We start from the raw sequence: 18,865 nt of genomic DNA, 5'->3' as shown, positions 1-18,865 counted from the left end.
GCTCTGTTGCACATATCCACTCATTTTTAAATTTTCCCACTTTTAAAATTGCTGTACTTCAGCTAATGTCTTTGGTTGATCTGTCAATCTTTCATCTTGCTAATTCACTAATTTTATCTTGTCGATTATCCAATCTTTTGCTGAATAGTTCCATTGAGTTTAATAAATTGTATTTTTCAGCTCTAAAATGTTCATTAATTATTTTCTGTTCTCTGATAAAATTGTCTAACTATCTATTTTCTTCCTTTTCTTGTGCATTTTAGCCATCATTTTTGTGTTCTGACTTGAAACTGAGGGTCACCTGGGTATCTGCTTCTATTATCCCTTTTTACTGTTCGTTTCATCCTATAGTCCCATCTCTTGCTATTGATTATTTTTTTATTGAATGGCAGGAATGCAAGACATAGAGCCCCCAGATTTTGTTATCTTCCTCATGTGAGTGGTCCCCCTTTACTCTGTTAGGCAGGCCAAGTGAAGAGGTTGACTACCTGAAGCAAGTCAGGACTGTTCTAAATCAACGCGGGTTTGCCTTTTTGAAAGTTTTAGTATACCTCTGGTTTGCCATGAACTCAGTTTCAAGCCCTAATGGTTGATGAGACATTTTCCATCCGACACAAACCATGACTTTTAGTTCTCTAAAAAATGGCAAGGTTTTGAAGTATTTTTATTTGTATTGTTTTCTGCCAGCAGAAAATACTGTAAATTTTTGGCAATGGCCAAGAAGAGAAACTCTGAATCCCACTCATCTCTTTTTCTATAAAGATACAAAATTTGGGATAGAGGGAGAAACTGGTTTTAAGGGAGAGGCTTCCAGAATGGAAGGCATTCTGGAATTTGATGGGAGGCACATACGGATGAGTAGAGGCCCAGAGGAAATCCCACTGCGGGTTGCGCTGAGGTTTCAGAGCCTCACCGTGGGATTTGTCCGTCCTCATTTCACCTGAGCCCTATGAGAGCATTCCAGTAGCAACCCTTGTTTCTCAAACTTCATCATCTTTAATTCCTTTGAATGTCTTAGGCGGTGTCAAAGCTTGGAAGAAACTTAAGTCTTTGTCCAGTTCACCACGGTACTCTATAGCACGTATTCCGATACCCACATAGTAGAGAAACCAATGCACAGAGAAACGAAGGGAGGCGCCTGAGGTCTTTCCCTGTGCATGTAGTTTGTGACAGGATCAGGACGTAGATTCCAAGTCTCTCAGCCTGGTCGTCTTTCCCGTGAACCATGCGGCCTTTCTCTAGCTGAGTTCAGGAGGTTGTAGGGCCTGCGAGGAAGAGCTGGATGTTGGAGGCAGTACCGCCTCCTGCGAGAAGGGGTGGGAATTAGGCTCTTCTATGAAGCCACTGCTGTCCGAGCACGCGCTGTTGTGATGGTGGAGCGCACCTGCCATGGGAAGGGAAAGGAAAGAGGTCATACATTTCTGAGAAAATTTGGGGGTATTGGCGTTGGTAGAAACTTTCATACCCTACCTGTTGAAATGTTTCTCACAAAATCAGACACATATGCTTTTGGCACAGGGTTAGTTTTGTGTTTCTATTTATGGGGCTATTTTACTACCCTGTGTGGGGGGGTTACCTTGAAAATTTGTGTTGGATAGAGATGCAAATAATTTCTTTCCAGTGTGATGAGTATTCCCAGAGATTAATTTATTGTATTGTTGGAAATGAACCAGTTTTGTAGGTAGCTGGGCAATTTATTAGTTTGTCTGTTTATAACTAGCTTCTCAAATACTCTTTGGATCAATTCAAACATATTACTATTAACTTTATTAATTAATAAATGAAACTCTTTGAACATGTTTATATTATATTTTCATGAGAGTCATTATTTTGATTTTTGAAAATTGTACTTCAAAATATTTGCCTTCCAAATATACTTGTTACTAGTATATTCTGTTTTTATAAAAGGACATCAATAGCCATTCAGTCACCCAAGGAAAAAACCTGGAAAATTTCTTTCTTTTCTTCACCTCTTGCCTCCTAAACATGAGTCTATTAGTTCTAGATTTAGCCACTGTATATATTAAAAATCTCACAATTCCACTCTTCTTCCCCCTTCATTCCCAGTGTCCTTATCTTATTTCTGGCCATCACATTTCTTTTCAACCTTCTGTGACAGACTCTTGAATGATTCTCCTCCTGCACTGGCTTCGTAACCTGCCTGTTGGTCACACCTCTGCCAGAGTGATCTAAAAGATAAATCTAATCAGATCATTCCTCCATAAAATTTTAAGTGGCTCCCTATCTTCCTAGACTAAATCAAAATACTTAAAATTACACAGAAAACTTTGTTTCATAATTTTATTTCTATTGATCTTTCCTAGTCTTAATTTTGATCTCCTCTCACATATTGTCTTTCTCCCACTAGGCACAGGAGTGGTTTCTAAAGATATGATTTTTCCATTCTGCCCTGCCTTTGAATGTGTTAGCTCTCTAAGTAGGATATCAACATCCTGCTTCTTCTTCTACTTCCCTTCACTACCTTTGCTCTTCTGTCCAGATTCACCTGGATATACCATCTTCTGGGAAGTTCATTTTTATGTCCCCATGGCATTTAATGAAATTAAATCGAAGTAATGGTTGAATTTTTGCCATGTCTTTTACTAAACTAGGAGCTACAAGTGTCATGTGAGGGTTCTTGTTTAATCTGTATAATAATATCCCCTCCGAGTGTGTAAGAAGGCAAGCAAAGCTCAGAGGGTCAGGGCAACTCCATGTGCAGAAAGTGAGGCTTGCTCTGACCCCCGCCCACAGGCTGGGCTCCTGCACACTCAGGGAAGCCTGACTTCATGAAAAGGGCATGGGTTCTGATTCTGAGATTAACTAACTAGTTGCATGATCTTGCTAAGTCATTTTCCTTCTCAAATAGTCTATATGATGATAAGACTTAAGACGAGAGAACATCTATGAAAGTGCTATATACTCACTAGAGGTACTTTCTACCTGCAGGGCTGGGTAGGGGAGTATGGATGAAGCAGGGCCTCTGCTCTGGACATCTCCAGGAGCAATGTTTATATTGCTGTCCACGCGAGTGGTGACCTGCAGTTGCGTGGCCTGACAGCCAACAGCCTTGGATATGGCCTTGGTAGTCCACTGAAATGTTTGAAATCAATAACTCAGAAAATAAGCATATGTGATTCAGGGAGAGATTATCCTTCTGCTTTCCACAGTTTAAAGAATAGGACCGTACAGATAAAGGGAAGGCTAAGTGGGGGTGGGGGTGAGGAGGTGGGTGGGGTGAGAAGATACACAGAGGTGAATCAACAAATACAAATTAAAATTAAGCTTAATTTTCCCTGTTGTGAAAGAGGCTTCATCCCCTCCCCCACCTTTTCTTAAAGTGCGTTTCTTTAGAAAACCTGCAAATTCTTTATTCGTATGCAAATCTTTTAAAAAGGCTCACTGAGCCTCTCACCACCTTTATAAGCCGAAGTGTCTTTCTCAAAGGAAGCTACGGCTTTGAAATGTAATCATCAAGGACCCGTATGGCCCACTCTTCATGGGAGGGCAGGAGTCGGACTTAGGTGCCTGGTTCCAACTTACAAAACTATCTTCTGCCATAAATAGGATAAATTTTATTATTCCTCTGGATAAAGGCAATTAGCGAACACAGTCAGCCACCCTGCTTACTGGGTGAATCTAGGATGAACTGTGCATGGCAAATGGTGCTGTCAAGTTCTCTCACTTGCGGACTAGTTATTGTCTATTTTTTTAAATTTTATTTATTTATTTATTTTTAGAGAGAGGGGAAGGGAAGGAGAAAGAGTGGGAGAGAAACATCAATTTGTGGTTGCCTCTCATGTGTCCCCCACTGGGGACCTGGCCTGCAACCCAGGCATGTGCCCTGACTGGGAATCAAACCGACGACCCTTTGCTTCACAGGCCCATGCTCAATCCACTGAGCTACACCAGCCTGGGCTGGTTATTGTCTATTTTGACCTGTATGTAATGGGTTGTATTTGCTTGGCTGTATAAGAGGTGAGATTTCTTTTTGTGTTTCCAGGCTTGTTCCTGGATTGCCTGGGATGCACATCATATTCTGGTTTAATGTTTATTTAAAAATAAACTGTTTTTCTCTTATACCTTTTTGGAGAGGTTTTCTGGTGTGGAAGAAGATTTTGTTTTAAATTATATTTCCCCAGCAGGCACACAACAGCCCTGGTAAGAATTATAAATGAGGCAGGAAAACAGCGGTCACATTCTTAACAGTGTCCTCTCCCCTTCCCCTCACCCTTTATCTAGTAGTTCCTCTTCAGAATTTATTTTGGTATAAAAATAACTATCTGGTGCCATTGTGTATAGAATGGGAAACAATAAAAACATACATCATTGGAGTAAACGATTTAATTCCCATAAAGTGCTAAGAAAAGTAGTGTCTAAAATGTAGTGAGCATTGTACATATTTGTTACTGTTAATATTATCATACAGAAAAACCTTACATTGAGGAGCCAGCCTGTAGCTATCTGGCCCACAGGGGTTCCACCCAGTGCAAGCAGACGGCACTGAGTCACCCCCTATGGGATTATGTCACACTAGTTTCCTCCTTTATCTTATGCTCTGCACCAGCTTCCCCACCTAACCCTGCCTGTCTCTTCTCTCGCTGCCACCAGAAGAGCTGACCATAAAACGAAACCTTCCATCTTCATATATGATCACTTTACAAACAGAGTATCTGTTGGCCCCTGCTACCTCAGATCTGGTGAAAGAAAGAAAGAAACAAATAAACAAAAAATAAAAACCTCCTTGGCCCTGCCTTTTATAAATGTGGTAAAGGTCAAATGGTTTACATTTCAGCAATAGGGCACCGACAAAAGAATTTGAAGTTCTTGAGCATGGTGCATGGGATGAGGGACGATGAGGGTCATCCTGCCCCAGGAACTTGGAGGAAAAGTAAGACTTCTTCTCTGGTAGAGACTATGCGATGGAGTGCGAGGGGAGAAAGCTGCTGGCTGGGGACCAGATCCCCTTTTAACAGAAAAGGTGCCCTTGTGCTGATCACAAAAAAGCATTTACTTTATGTAGTCGAATTAGAAGAAAAGAAGGTACTCTGTCTGAGAAGATGAAGACCCTTGAGATTTTTGGTGGTAAGCACCACAGAGCCCATGGTCACCGAGCGAATGTGAACCCATGGTCACCTCCCTAGGGGGTGTCTCTGTGCATTGTGAGGACTGTGCAGGCCGGACACAGTGGCTGCTCGGGTTCTGCTGCCACTTCTCACCCGAGCTCACACCCCTCCATGCCTGATAATCAGTAGTAGGTTGACTTCTGGGACTCGATACAGAAATCCTGGGAGATAATTCACCTTTCGGAGATAATTCCAGACCCTGAAAGAGGCAGATTGGGGCTGTTTGTCAGTAGGTCTGAGGGACTGCCCCACTGGTCTCTGCCTTTGATGGTGGTACGTGAATGCCCCTCTCTCCCATTTCTCTCAGTCTTTAATCTTGGCAGTACTGAGCTGTTTTCATGGCTGCTCCCTACTTCTTACGAGCTCTTAAAGGATGACAAGGAGTGGACTGAGAGAGATAATTCCTGGCTTTGTGAGAAGATGATTAGACAAACTTACAGAGAATTGGAAAGATTTGGGAACCGCTGGGATCCCTGTCTTGGCCAAAGGCTGGTTGTGAAGAAGAGATCTCTCTTTCTCCTAGAGAGGCATGAAAGGAAAATTGGTGGAATCGCTGGGGACACTCAGTGCATTTAATGTCTGAAGTTACAGTGTTTTATTGAATCTTATAAGCCTTCATTTGTAATACATAACTATTTCATATTCCACTAAGGAGGTCCAAAATTTAGACACTTAAATTGGCTGACAATGCCAATTATTATGATGTATTCTATTTGAGAGATTAACACGTGGAAAAACGTATGCCTTAGAATATGTGAAATACAGCATTTCTAACTGCTACCTCTCTTGCTGTAATGAAATCACATTGCCATGGCAGGAAATGAAATCTAGTAACTTATTTGAAATATATAACCCTTAGAAATACTTCTCCCCCGACCCCCTTGTGAGCCCCAGCATAACCATCTAGTTTGTGCCCTCGCCTGCTTGGGGTGGTGGTGGTGGGGGGGCATCTTGGTATTTTTCTTGTGCAAGACTGACATCTGCTGGACAGATAACACTTGAGCAAAGCTCTGTACAGTAGTCCCCTGCTGTCTGTGGTTTGGCTTTCTACCGGTTCAGTTACTCAGGGTAACAGCAGTCCGAAATATTAAGTGAACAATTCAGGAAATAAACAATTCATAAGTTTTAAACTGTATGCTGTTCTGAATAGCATGCTGAACTCACTGTCCTGCCCTGTTCTGCCCTGGGTGTGAATCATCCCTCAGACCCCAGTCTCCACACTTTAAATAGTCCCCACCCATCAGTCACTCAGTGGCAGTTTCAGCTATCAGAGCGACTGTCAGGGAATCCCGGAGCTTGTCTTCAGGTCATCCTTACCTTACTTAAGAATGCTACATTCCCATAACTTTCATTACAGTATATTGTTATTATTGTTCTAGTTTATTATCTGTTGTTGTTACCCTCTTACTATGCCTGATTTGTAAATTACACTTTATCATAGGTGTGTATTAAAGGAAAAGCACAGTATGTATAGGGTTCGGTGCCAGCTGTGGGTTCAGGCACCCCATGTGGGTCTTGGAACATAGCCTATCCCCAGGGTGTGTGTGTGTGTGTGTGTGTGTGTGTGTGTGTGTGTGTTATTCTCCTATTTTGTAGGATGAAACTCAAGTGATTTCTTCAAGGACTAGTATGAGGTATGCCATTTGGTTCCACATCTTAAACCTTTCCACTACACATAACATAGGCTGCCTCCTGACGTTTGCCCCTGTTGTGAGTGAGTAACTGCACACACACGGTCTGTGCACTTGGGGGTGAAGCTAATGGGTCAGAGAGAAAGAGGAGCCACTAGGCTCTACAACCACAGAGAATTGGAATGAAAAAGTCAGAATTGTGAAAATATTTGTGACTTTGAACTGGTAGCACTGAAACTGTGGAGTAGTGACCAACAATCTCTTGCGTTAGGAGGTGCAGTGACCAGTACTAAGACGTGCAAAATGAAGGGAACTCTAAGTCAGATGAACCTTGACTCATTTACTTCATTCCAAAAAGGCTTCAATTTCTACTATCTTGGAAAAATCATTATCCCTGGTGCCATCTTCTCAGTGGTCCCAGGATACAGGAAAGAAAAACTAGAGGAGATTAGTTTTCACTTAGTTTGAATAATAAATCTTTAGCCAAAATGTTCAAAGGCACGGGGGATACCTCTGAAAGAGCTGATATGCAAAACTCACATCCAGAGGAAAGACAATGTGGCAGCACTAACTACCCACGTGCGATTCGTCGTTTTTTTGAGCAGGGGGAGGGGAGCTACATACACCAAACCCTCATTGCAGAAAGGAACTCAGAGCCTAAACAAACAAAGCTATGAGATACACGGAGGAGCCTCCCCTAAGTCCTATGACGTGAGCTGATTAGAAAGTAGCACAAAAAGTAAGTGCTGGCCTATAAATCTCCATGGTTGGTCCCTACCTGTTACAAAACTTCTATAACAATGCTTCTCAAACTTTGATGTGCAAAAGAAATCACTAAGAATCTTGCTATAAGGGTGACTCATCAGGTCTGGGGTAGGGGCTGGGGTCCCCAATTTCTAACAAAATCCCAAGTGACATTAATGCTGCTGGCTTGCGAGTCACATTTTGACGGTTATACAGAGTTTCTCCTGGAATGGCGGTTCTCAGACTGCGAGTCAGCCCCACAGCATCAGCCTTACCGGGAAACTTGCTAGAAATGCAGACTCGCAGGCCCTAACCCCTATTTAACTAGAAACTCGGGGAGTTGGGGCCCAGCCATCTGTAGTTTAACAAGTTCTCCAAATGATTCTGATGCTAACATCTGAGAACCACTGCTTTAGAGAATTATTTATCCAGCCATAACAGAGTTACCCTGGGAGCTTAAAAACAAGATATCAGCCACTGGTTTTCATGCTAACTCAATTAAATTGAAATTTTAGGATGCAGGACCCTTGATTGTGAGTATTTAAAAAAATTTCCCAGGTGATTATAATGTGCAGGCAGGTATGAGAACTATTGCCAGAGAACAAGAGAGAGAGAGAGAGAGAGAGAGAGAGAGAGAGAGAGAGAGAGACTTACTTTTTGAGTCTTTGTCAACAAAAGTCTGGTGAAGGTGAGGGAACCTGGGTCTGCTGGCCTGGTGGGTCTCCTCCTCCTTACTGTTGCTTTGCACCTGTAACCAAGATCCAGGCAGAACGAGTCAGAGCTAGTGGTGGGGAAAGGTGCAGGGTGGCAGGCAGCTGAGGGGGAGGGAGGCTGAGTGTACTTGAGGGTCTTCTCCTGTGGCAGGAACCCCTCGGTGAAGAAGGAAGGAACTGAGGTGCAGCTCTACATTCAGTGAGAGGTGACACAGGTGCAAATGATATTTTGAATCCTAACAGCTTCTCTTTGTAGCAAAGACTTGAGAGCTTTTCCAGGTCACCCTTAACACTTGGTGGCAGTACTATAGATCCAGGCAGGAGGAGTCCTGAGTTTTTCAGAGTCCATGGGATAAAGAATTAGTGGACCTAGGGGATGTGTTCATCTGGATCTTATGCTGCCCCTTCTAGACTGTGCTCTGGTCACCCAGGATCCCAAATGTGCTGCTGTTATGGCTCCAAGCCTGCTTCAGTGAACTGCACTGGTTTTGCCTGGTATCTGTTCTCTCAAGCGCCAACTTCTCTACTAGTATATGCACTCTTGGGTCTGAGTGATGACCAATGAATGGCCATTTGTGTGGTAGGAAGCATGAGGCATTTGGATATGCAGGCTGGGCTGTTCACACACTTGCATAGGAAATCCCTGATGGTTCAGGATCGATCTCAGCATGAGAAGAGAAGGAGACAGGCCAGGGGCTGGGGAGTGGCTCTGCCCACACTGCCATGTTCTAGTGCACAGGTCCTAAGAGCCTCCTAGTTTTGAACCTGGACTTGCAGGTCTTTATGGTTACATATTTGTCAAGGTAGAAGATAAGCTACTTTGTTTATAGTAATAGTCCTCAGCTTATTGTATAGCTGACATTTACTCTTGTGTGGATCCCACAAATGATAGGGGTAGGGATGCTTGATGAGAAACTTCCAGAGATTAGATCAGATGAGGAGTTAGAAAAGCAGTTTTGGACACCTAGATGCTTTTAAGAAGCCAGACCTATTTCTTTCTCTCCTTTTATATTAACCCACTCCCAAAGGTTTCTGAATATAATTCAATAATCAGTACATCTGATGAGGACAGAGAGTCAGGATTCCCTTTACCCAAGGTCAAAAATTTAGGACCTTTCTCTGCCAGTCTCTCCCTCACCTCCACCCGACTCACCTCCTCCAAGTCAAAAGTGTCCCATTGCTGCTGGCTCAGAGACCGGCACAGTTCTGGTCTCACGTAGTTCTGCTTCCATTTCTGCTGGATGATGGACAGGTCCAATGATTTAACCTTCCTGCCTGTGGGATTCTTCTGAAACAGGCTCTTTCTCGCTCTGCTCTTCCTTTTCCAGAAAGTCTCATCCTTGGCCAGATGGGCTTCCTTATTGGTGGCCTGTAGACCCCACAGCTCTCTCTTGACCTGTGCAGGGTCTGTGGTCCACTGCACATCTGCTCTGGGTAATGAATGTGTGCAACAAGGCATCTCGGGGTTAGAATGCAGAGTTTGTGATGGTACATGCACTGTGGACATCTCCTGCTGTGTCTCCCCTTTAGGGCAGCAGACACATGAACAAGAAGTAGGAAGCACTGTACCATTGATGTAGGACGCAGGACCTTCCTGTGAGCCTGGCTCGAACTCAGAGTCTTGCTGGAGAACCAGCTTGTCTCCTCTCACTCTGTCCATCACTTCCCATACCACTTGGTCCAAACTGTTCCTTAGGGGGGTATTGTGGGGTGGGGATAGCCGAACTCGGGGGCATGTGTACAGGCACATTTTGGAGATGGCTTTCCGCAGGCGCTCTCTGGGTGAGTGAGGTTCAGATTCTGGAGCCAGAATCTTGATGGATGGCATGTCAGTTGGGTTGCAATTCCAGAACATGTGGGATGGTGTGAACTTCTGGACAGGCGTCTTAGACACATAAGAGTAGAGACAGAAGAAGGCATCGGCGGTGACAGCCAGTGTTTGCACCTGCTTAAACCTGCCTGGGTACAAGGGTTGAAAGTGGTGAGTCTGGTGGCTTATCAGCAGATTAGTTCTTGAATTGCTCCTTTCAATAGCCTTCCTAAACTTAAAATGAGAAGAAAGGCACCAATTTTTCCACTTAGATTTCTGACACCCAGGATCCCCTTCCTTGACTTTCTTGATTTCTTTTTTTATTTTTATTACATTTATTGGGGTGACATTGGTTAATGAAATTACATAGGTTTCAGGTGTACAGTTTTATTACACACCATCTGTATATCATACTGTGTGTTCACCACCCAGAGTTAAGTGTCCTTCCACTTTCTTGATTTCTTGACTTCCCATTCCAAGTAGGTATTTTACTTTAGTCCAGAAATCAATTCTGTACAGATTGGAAACATTTCTCTATCCTGAGTTAGCATATCTTTCTACTGTCAGTATAGTCTAAGCAATGGCCTCCATCACTGTATTTGCTTTAGATGACAAACATGATAACAAACAACACAACATTATTTTCTTAGTAACAAAAATTTAGGGTTATAGAAGACTTCTTGATAGCAACAAATTTGAGGGATAAGGATGATTAGGCAATGGACTGGATTAGAGAAATTTAGATGGAGTCCATCCTTTCTCTTAGACCTTTGCTTCTCAAAGTGTGGTCAGCAGTGCAGTAGCAACAGTGTGGTGTGGTACCTTGTTATGACTGCAGAATCTCAGACTGTACCTCAGACATTTTAGCAACATCCTTGGGTAATTCATGTGCACATCCCTGTTTGAAAAGTGGTTTGATCAACCATATATCTATTAAATTGTAACCTTTCTGAAGGCAAGAACTGTATACCTCTTGTCTAGCTATTGTTATTACAGAATTTAACACCTAATTATGCAGCTGGCACATACAACGAACTCAACAAATTATCCTCAAGCAAGTGTGACAAGAATCACCTAAGAAATGAATAAACTGCAACTCAAAATCCTTGTTTCAGCAGGTGGCGCTCAGGAGGCTGGATTTACCAAGATTTTAAACTGAATCTGATACAAAGAATAGAAAACAACACTATTGGAAACACCAATATGTTTTGGGTGTGGTAGAATAGAATTTGGAATGTATTCTAACATAGAGAATCAAATAGTCTTTTATACCTCATCAAGGTGGAGAAGCCCTCTCATATCTTTCCTTAGAATTAAATCAGTGCAACTGAAATTATTGTTGCCCTAGATGTGGTCTAAGGATTACGATTACGCATAAGAATCATCTGCGTACTTGTTTTAACCTAAACTGATATCCCTGAGCCCCTCTTTCTCTGGGGGAAAACCTATAAATATGAATGCTTTGTTAATTCCTTGGGCAATTTAACATACTGAACCTTGAGAACCACTGTCTTAAATGGAAATGATTTTAATGCAATGGCTATAAATAGGAGCATTTAAGAACCCCAACTGAGAAGTAAGAAATGGGATGAAATACAAAGATGTTATTCTGCATTGAGATGACCTATAAAAAACAAAGGTGATGTGAGGTCTCTTGAAGAGTATTTCAAAGGACAGAAGCAGATGTCGAAGTTCATCTTCACTGAAGACAACATAAGAGAAAGTAGACACACGAGACAAAGGACCAAGTGAAGCCAATCAAGAGAAAGTAGGATTTGGATCCATTAATCCTCAGCTGGAGCCTCGGAGAGAAGCAGAGCATGGATCTTTGGGAACACTCACTGGCCAGCATGAGGCAAGGGTCCTCCATCTCCATCCTCCGCACCTGGGCCTTCAGGAAGAGCTGGAAATCAATGCCTCTGGCCTGGGAGGGGTTGGTGAAAAATCGGGCAGGAATCCGAGAAGTGTCTTTATGGTCCTCTTGGCCAAAGCCCAGACTGAAGAGGACATCTTCTGCATCTTCTTGCACCTTGTCCAGAATCTCAGAGATGCTAACAAGAGGCAGTTTGGGTAAGAAGGGGCAATTCTGAGGCACGGGGTAACCCAGAGTGTCTTTGACTTTGAGAAAAGCTTTCACTTTTCTGAACCTAAATTCTCTGTCTGAAACAAGGGAGTGACAATGTAGCTCTGGTTTAAAAATCAAATGAGATTCTGTCATCGTACTTTGAATAACTTTACTAGGAGAGGATCTGCACAATCAAAAGCAGTACAGATGCAAAGAAACATAGTTGTATTATTAACCAGTCAGTTCCTGCTTGCACATAGCTGGCTTCTGCCAAGTGCTTTGCATCTTGCCACGCAGTTTGCCCTTATGGTTGTGTGGGACAACTAGAGAACATAAAACCCATTTTATTCTCACTTTCAGGGTAAAAGATTTCAATATGGTAGGTCCTCACTTAACATTGTTAATAGATTCTGTTACTTTAAACAAAATAATATATAATGAAATCAGATTTTACTATAGGCTAAATTGTTATAAATAACTGTTATGTTCCTATGGCATCTCATCAGTGTTGTAATAAAGTGGCATTGAACGGAACAGCATTATCTGAGAACCTGCTGTGTAGATACGTTCAAAACCTGATTTGAGAGGTAGACCCCTTTGTAGCACCATCTTCAGTGCTACTGGCCTGCGGGATACATTTTGAATATTAAGGTTATACAGAGTTTCCCCTGTATTGGAGTACAGAAGCCCTCTCTTTTTACGGCACCAGCATGTAGCTACATCTGAGCCTGTATTTCACCAGGCTGGGAGACACAGAGCTCAATAACTATGCATCCCAAACAACAATGGGGGCTGTGGATTACTTGAGAATTTGAATAATCACTGTCACTTTCTTCAGAAAAGATGGTAGGCGTTTGATCCAAATAGGTACCATCTTCTTTGATTAATAACTGGATAATTAACTGGAATCCCTGGCTCTATTTTTATGTTTGTTACCTAAGTGCTGATTGTATTTCCATGGTCCTAGTTTTCCTTATATGAATTGTGGGTCTAAATCTGGATCATTGGTCCTCAATCATGGGCGCATATTAGAATCACTTTGGGAGGGCGCTTTACAAAACGCAGACCTCTGAGTCTTATCTCAAGAGATGCTGGTTTAATTGATTGGAGTGAATTGGCTAGGCCTGGGGCTCTGTAGAAACAAATCACTAAAGATAGTTATATGGCTAATAAGTCTCAGAAGCAGATCTCAAATTCAAACTTTGACTAAATTCAAGGCACTTTTAATTACACCACACTAGTTTTGATGGCTTTCCATCTTGTTTTAACATTATTTGCATGCTATTTTGTTTGCCCTATTGGGTTTTCAAACTCCTGGGGCAACTTCGTCTTTTTCATCTTTTCAAATTCTGTACAGTCATTGCCTGGCCAGAGCTTAGGAATTCAAAATTGCCTGAATGAATCAATACTTCATTGCTTCATTCAACCAACAAATCAATCAATTAACCAATCCATGTATGGGCTGTTTATTGAGCACTCAGTATAAGTCCAGGAGCTGTGATGGTACCAGTGCTGTATCTCCTGGGTTACAAAGTTCAGTGGAAAGAACCGAACTATTTTGCACATAGCATCCAGCTCTGAGCAGTAGAGTCCTCTGTTTTCCCCACTATTCTTGAAGCAAATATGTCATACTTTTCAAGTACATGGCTGCATAAAATCTTCAGTAAGATATCCCAGGAAAACTGGGCAGTAGGTTATCAGTTCTGTTCTCTTCATCTTACCCATCCTTCTACCCCTGCCAAACTTGGTACATACCTTGAACTAGTCTTGTTGGTCCCACCAGTCATGCTGCTGGAAGCCAAACTGCAGCCAAGATCTAGTAGCTGGCAGGGCCGGGCTGTCTCTAGGAAATGCCTGCGGGGATCAGAGATGATGTCATACTAATCCTGTAAGCAATCTGCACCCTGGCTCCAACACATGCCTGCTGGTCATCGTCACTCCCTGTGAAAATTCAGTCTATGACTTCATTCTTAGTGGCAAAATCTCATTCTCCTGTGAATTTTCAGCTCTTTGTCTTTCACTTCTTTGGCTCTGACACTTACCCTAGTTCAGCAGCTCCTAAAGGAGAGACCCTTTATCCCAGCTGAACATTACACTTACCTGGAGAAGAGTTTGCCATTGGCGGCCAACAGTGTGGCTGGACAAGGAACAGAAAGACAAAGAGGAAGTTATAAGGGAAAATAAAAATCACCTAAACTGCCCTGCCCCTCTGAACTTAAAACTCAGCCCCCTCCCTTCCTCTCTGCAACTACTGCAGGATCACTGAATTTGGTTCAGTGATCTAAAGGTTCTCAAACACAGATCTGAAAGGGGGACAGACATGGTGGGGAACAATGAACCCCAAGCCTCTGAACTTCTGGACCATGACTGGTTTCTAGGCAAGAATTCCTCTGTCCTGAGAAGGACAGAGTCATTCAGCCCTCCAGGCCAGACTCCCTACCCCACCACAGGGGTCTCTACAGGTCCCAGGAGACACTAGTAGGTTGTTATACCTCCATCTTTTACGCAAGCCCTTATTTTTCTGCAATGCAGTCAGTCTCTTTCACGCCCACTACTGAGAGAGACTGCATTGGGTTTCCTACACAAAAAACCATTTTGAAGATGTCTGAGCAGCCAATGTTACTGTGATTTTGTATGTTATATTCCCAGGGTCCAAAGTAAAGCTGCAGTGGTGAACCAGTAGACATCTGACAGGCTGGTGCAGAAGTATTTCTGGGCACATGATACTTTCTGAGTTTCACATTAGATCCTATTGAGACTATTCTTTCCCTGTGGATAAGACCCCAGGGATGTCTTTTCTGCAGTTATCCCCTTTCATTCTATCCTTATTAATCCAATATACAGTTTCTTACTTGATCTCAACCTCACAGAGCTGTGCCACTTACCCTCTGCTCCAAGGGTCAAGTCATCTTCAAAGCTGGTTCCATGGCTGGGACACCCTGTCAAATAATGAGGCAAAGGTCACATAAAATCAGGCTTGGACACACACACACACACACACACACACACACACACACAGTCACATCAGACATCCACATGTTTGCAAACCTAACCCCAGCTGTATGTACATATACTACCTCAGGAATCACATTCATATTTTGACTCAGAAAGAATCACATGCACACTCATCTATAATTAACCTGTCCCCTACACCACATAGTCACACACACAATCTTCTGCTAAATAGCACATGGGGTTGTTCACACACACATAAATACACATTTTATAAAGCTCTTTTTCTGTAGCAGTGATTGTTAGCTGAGTAACCACTAATGGAAGATAACCTTGGAGTACTGTTGAGCCAGTGGGCTCTATGCCAATGCTTACTTTATCTTCTGGACCTTTCTGACTGCCTGTCACCACTGATAGGTGTTTTGCAGGCAGTTACGAGAGAGTCAGCCTTCTGGTGGGTGCACATGCCCATGCATACACACACACACACACACAGAGCCACATCACTGTCCAGGTAGATGAACAACAGAAGGAAGAAGACCCTATACTCACCATTATAGATCGACTGTCCCGCTTCCTCAAAAAACCCTTCTTCAGAATATCTAAAAACCAAACATACACTTATAGGTCCAAATCACCACATTTTCCAGGGGGCTTTCCTCAAATATGTCCCACAGGTTTATGTAATTTTCCAATGAGAATCAGCAGTATTTAAGCTGATTTTATGTTGAAGAAAGCAAGACAGGGTGGTTATTTGACTGACAAGTTCATGGAGGTAGTCAGGGGGAGCTGGAATTGGAGGGCTGTCGTTGCACTGACCACACTGTCTAAAGTTAGCTTAGCAATAATTCTCCAGATGAGTTCCTAGGTAAAATAGACAGGATAGGAGCAAAACTGGAGAGACATACATTTATAGAAGCAGGGCTTTGGGTGTATAATTTTCACATTACAAAAGCAAATACAGAGATTAAAAAAAAACTTTTAGTGAGCCATCTTTTCTATCCAGACCCCTTTTCTTGTCTCTGAGCCATAGTCTTGCAGAACATTATGTCTCAGGAAGCAGCAGAAACTGTGTCTTGGTTAGAGATTATATTTTTACATTTTGAGATATGGGCTTATCAAACATTTACCATCTCCAGAAGAAAAACAGATGGAAACCAGCATAACTGGTAGTGAGAAACAACTCAGTTTTATAAACAAGGAAGAAATTCTCTAAAACAGATGAGTGAAATAATCTGTGACAAAGCTTTGGATGGGGACCAGAGCACCTGGATTCTAGTCCTGGCTCCTTGCTGCTGCTATGTTCTCAAACATGACATAGGGGATCAGATGGCTAGATATTATTGTTAGTTAAGTCTACTTCAAACACTGCTGTGTTGTGAGTTGCGTAGAGGTTGCTTCCTTGAGGGCTTGAAAAATGAAGTTGCACATGATGCTCTGAATGTAGTCTCCTGTGGAGGCTGGAGCAGAGGCTTGTTGAGTGGGTTAGCAGGGAGGGACTGGAGTGAATCTGTTCCACTGGAGTGATCTGAAATGAGCCTCCTCCTGTTTCAGTCTCCAGCAATGCAAAGAAATCTCAGGCTATTGAAGCATCATTTCATGAAATGTTTCATAATGGCAATTGGTTTACTAATTGAACATCTGTAGATTAGTTGTGTTTAAATTTTACAAAATAAAGCCTTGTATATCGTATACTGACATCTTTTACTGGTACTTTGCTTTTGATAGTAAAAAAAATCCCTGTTTTCCCAATTCTGTATTTTTATATGTCCTTATGAAAAAAACTGGACATCGAGGTATGATATAAAATGGAAATAAAACAAGACAAGTAATAATGAGTGTTGGAGAGGTTGTGGAGAAAAGGGAACCCTCATTCACTGCTGGTGGGAAGGTAGACTGGGACAGCCGCTATGGAAAACAGTCTGGCAGTTCCTCAAAAAATTAAGAATAGAGTTACCACATGACCAACAATCCCTCTCCTGAGTACCTACCTGAAAAACTTGAAAACATGTACTCGCAAAGCCATATGAACCCCTATGTTCATTGCAGCACTATTCACGGTGGCCAAGACATGGAGAAAACTGAAGTGTTCTTCAGTAGAGGACTGGATTAAGAGGATGTGGTGCATATGTACAATGGAATACTCCTCAGCCATAAGGAAAGACAAAATACTGCCATCTGTGACAACATGGATGGACCTTGAGAATATTATGCTAAGTGAAATAAGTCAGTCAGAAAAAGGTAAGCTGAGTACTCACATGTGGGATGTACGATAAAACTGAAACTCATGGACACAGACAGCAGTGCAGTGGTTAACAGAGGGAAGGGAGTTGGGAGATGGGTGGAGGGGGCCTAATATGTGGTGACAGAAGATGGTTTGACTTTGGGTAGTGGGTATACAGTGTAATATACAGATCTTGTCTCATATAAGTGTACACTCAAAGCCTATACAATCCTATTAACCAATGCTACTTCATTAAAGTTAAGAAATGTGAAATGATATTCCCAAGCTAATTAAGAACCAGTAACTCTAATACTACAACTTGAACTACAAATATATATTTTTCTTTCTAGTATATAATATTATACATAAACCATTATTTTATTATATATATAACATTATTAAACAAATGTATTTTAATATAATACTATAGATATTTGTAATATATAATATTACAAATATTAATATAATTTAATATTTACTATTACTGTAAAAACACTGGTAACTAATATAATCAACGACTAGAATATTGACATTTACAATTGCATTTAATGCTTGTGCTGTAGCTACATAGTGATGCAGCTACTAAAGCCAACTATTATCATAAATACAATAAGAACACACTACTACTGTGCTTCTGGGTGTGTGTTCAATGGATAGTCATCAAAAGAAGTGATTTTCATAATATTATTTTCATAGTAACCCACAACTGGAAGACCCAGATCTCTGATTATTGTAAAGTGGGTAAATTGCAGGATGAATATACAATTTAATGCTACATAATAAAACGTATGACTGATTGCTGCTTGTAAAACACGAACATCACAAACACAATGCTGAACAAAAGAAACACATGAAACAGTTCATGTTGTATGATTCTACCTATATAAAGTTAAAAAACTGGAAAACTCATCTCTGATGTTATAAGTCAGGTTACTGGTTACCTTGGGAGCTGGGTGATGAATGGAAGGAGACAGATAGGAGCTTCTGGAGTGTGAGTGGTGTTCCTGCAGGTCTTATAGGTGTGTGTCCGCTGAGAAAATTCCTTGAAGTATGTATTTAATACTTGTTCATTTTTCAGTAAATACTTTATACTTCAATACAATTTATATTATTGTTATTTTGGCAACTTTATTGAGGGATAGTTGATATACTGGGTTGCCCAAAATATACATACGGCCTTTTCCATAAAGTGAAATACACGGTTTTTATTTTCACCAGTAACTTTATTCATTTGGATATTTTGAATATGTTGGGTAACTCCCATGTGGTATTACATTGATTGTTCTCAATTAATGTCCCAATTTGATTGCTATCAACATCAACTGGTCTACCTGACTGTGGAGCATCGTCCAGTGAGAAATCACTAGCACGAAACTTCACAAACCACTTTTGACATGTTTGATCAGTCACAGAACCTTCTGCACACTGCACAAATCTTCAGTTGCATTTTTACCTTTCTTGAAACAATAAAGTATAATATGCCAAAAATATTGCATATTTTCTTCCATCTTCAACATTAAAATGGCTACACATATATTCACCAATTTTGATGTTTTTTAAAAATGCATGATGATATGACAGCTGTCACAATACAATCTAA

General features: G+C 41.6%; 1 protein-coding gene across 1 annotated transcript in view; it reads right to left on the bottom strand.

Annotated features, from left to right (window-relative positions):
- Positions 1-647: 647 nt before the first annotated feature.
- Positions 648-18,865, bottom strand: part of TESPA1 (thymocyte expressed, positive selection associated 1) — a 38,368-nt gene continuing 20,150 nt past the window's right edge. The window contains exons 4-11 of the mRNA XM_037030235.1: positions 15,594-15,643; positions 14,975-15,028; positions 14,190-14,226; positions 13,845-13,943; positions 11,867-12,075; positions 9,368-10,173; positions 8,156-8,249; positions 648-1,384 (exon numbers count right to left, since the gene is read on the bottom strand). Of these exons, the coding sequence (XP_036886130.1) occupies positions 1,239-1,384; positions 8,156-8,249; positions 9,368-10,173; positions 11,867-12,075; positions 13,845-13,943; positions 14,190-14,226; positions 14,975-15,028; positions 15,594-15,643 (1,495 nt within the window). The 3' untranslated portion in view covers positions 648-1,238. The remainder of the gene's footprint in view (positions 1,385-8,155; positions 8,250-9,367; positions 10,174-11,866; positions 12,076-13,844; positions 13,944-14,189; positions 14,227-14,974; positions 15,029-15,593; positions 15,644-18,865) is intronic.

The sequence above is a fragment of the Sturnira hondurensis genome, unplaced genomic scaffold (genome assembly GCF_014824575.4).
Source record: "Sturnira hondurensis isolate 20B ecotype Veracruz unplaced genomic scaffold, ASM1482457v3 Scaffold0020601, whole genome shotgun sequence".
Lineage (NCBI taxonomy): Eukaryota > Metazoa > Chordata > Mammalia > Chiroptera > Phyllostomidae > Sturnira > Sturnira hondurensis.
Note: the sequence above shows the minus strand (reverse complement) of the source record. Positions and strands in the feature narration are given on the sequence as shown.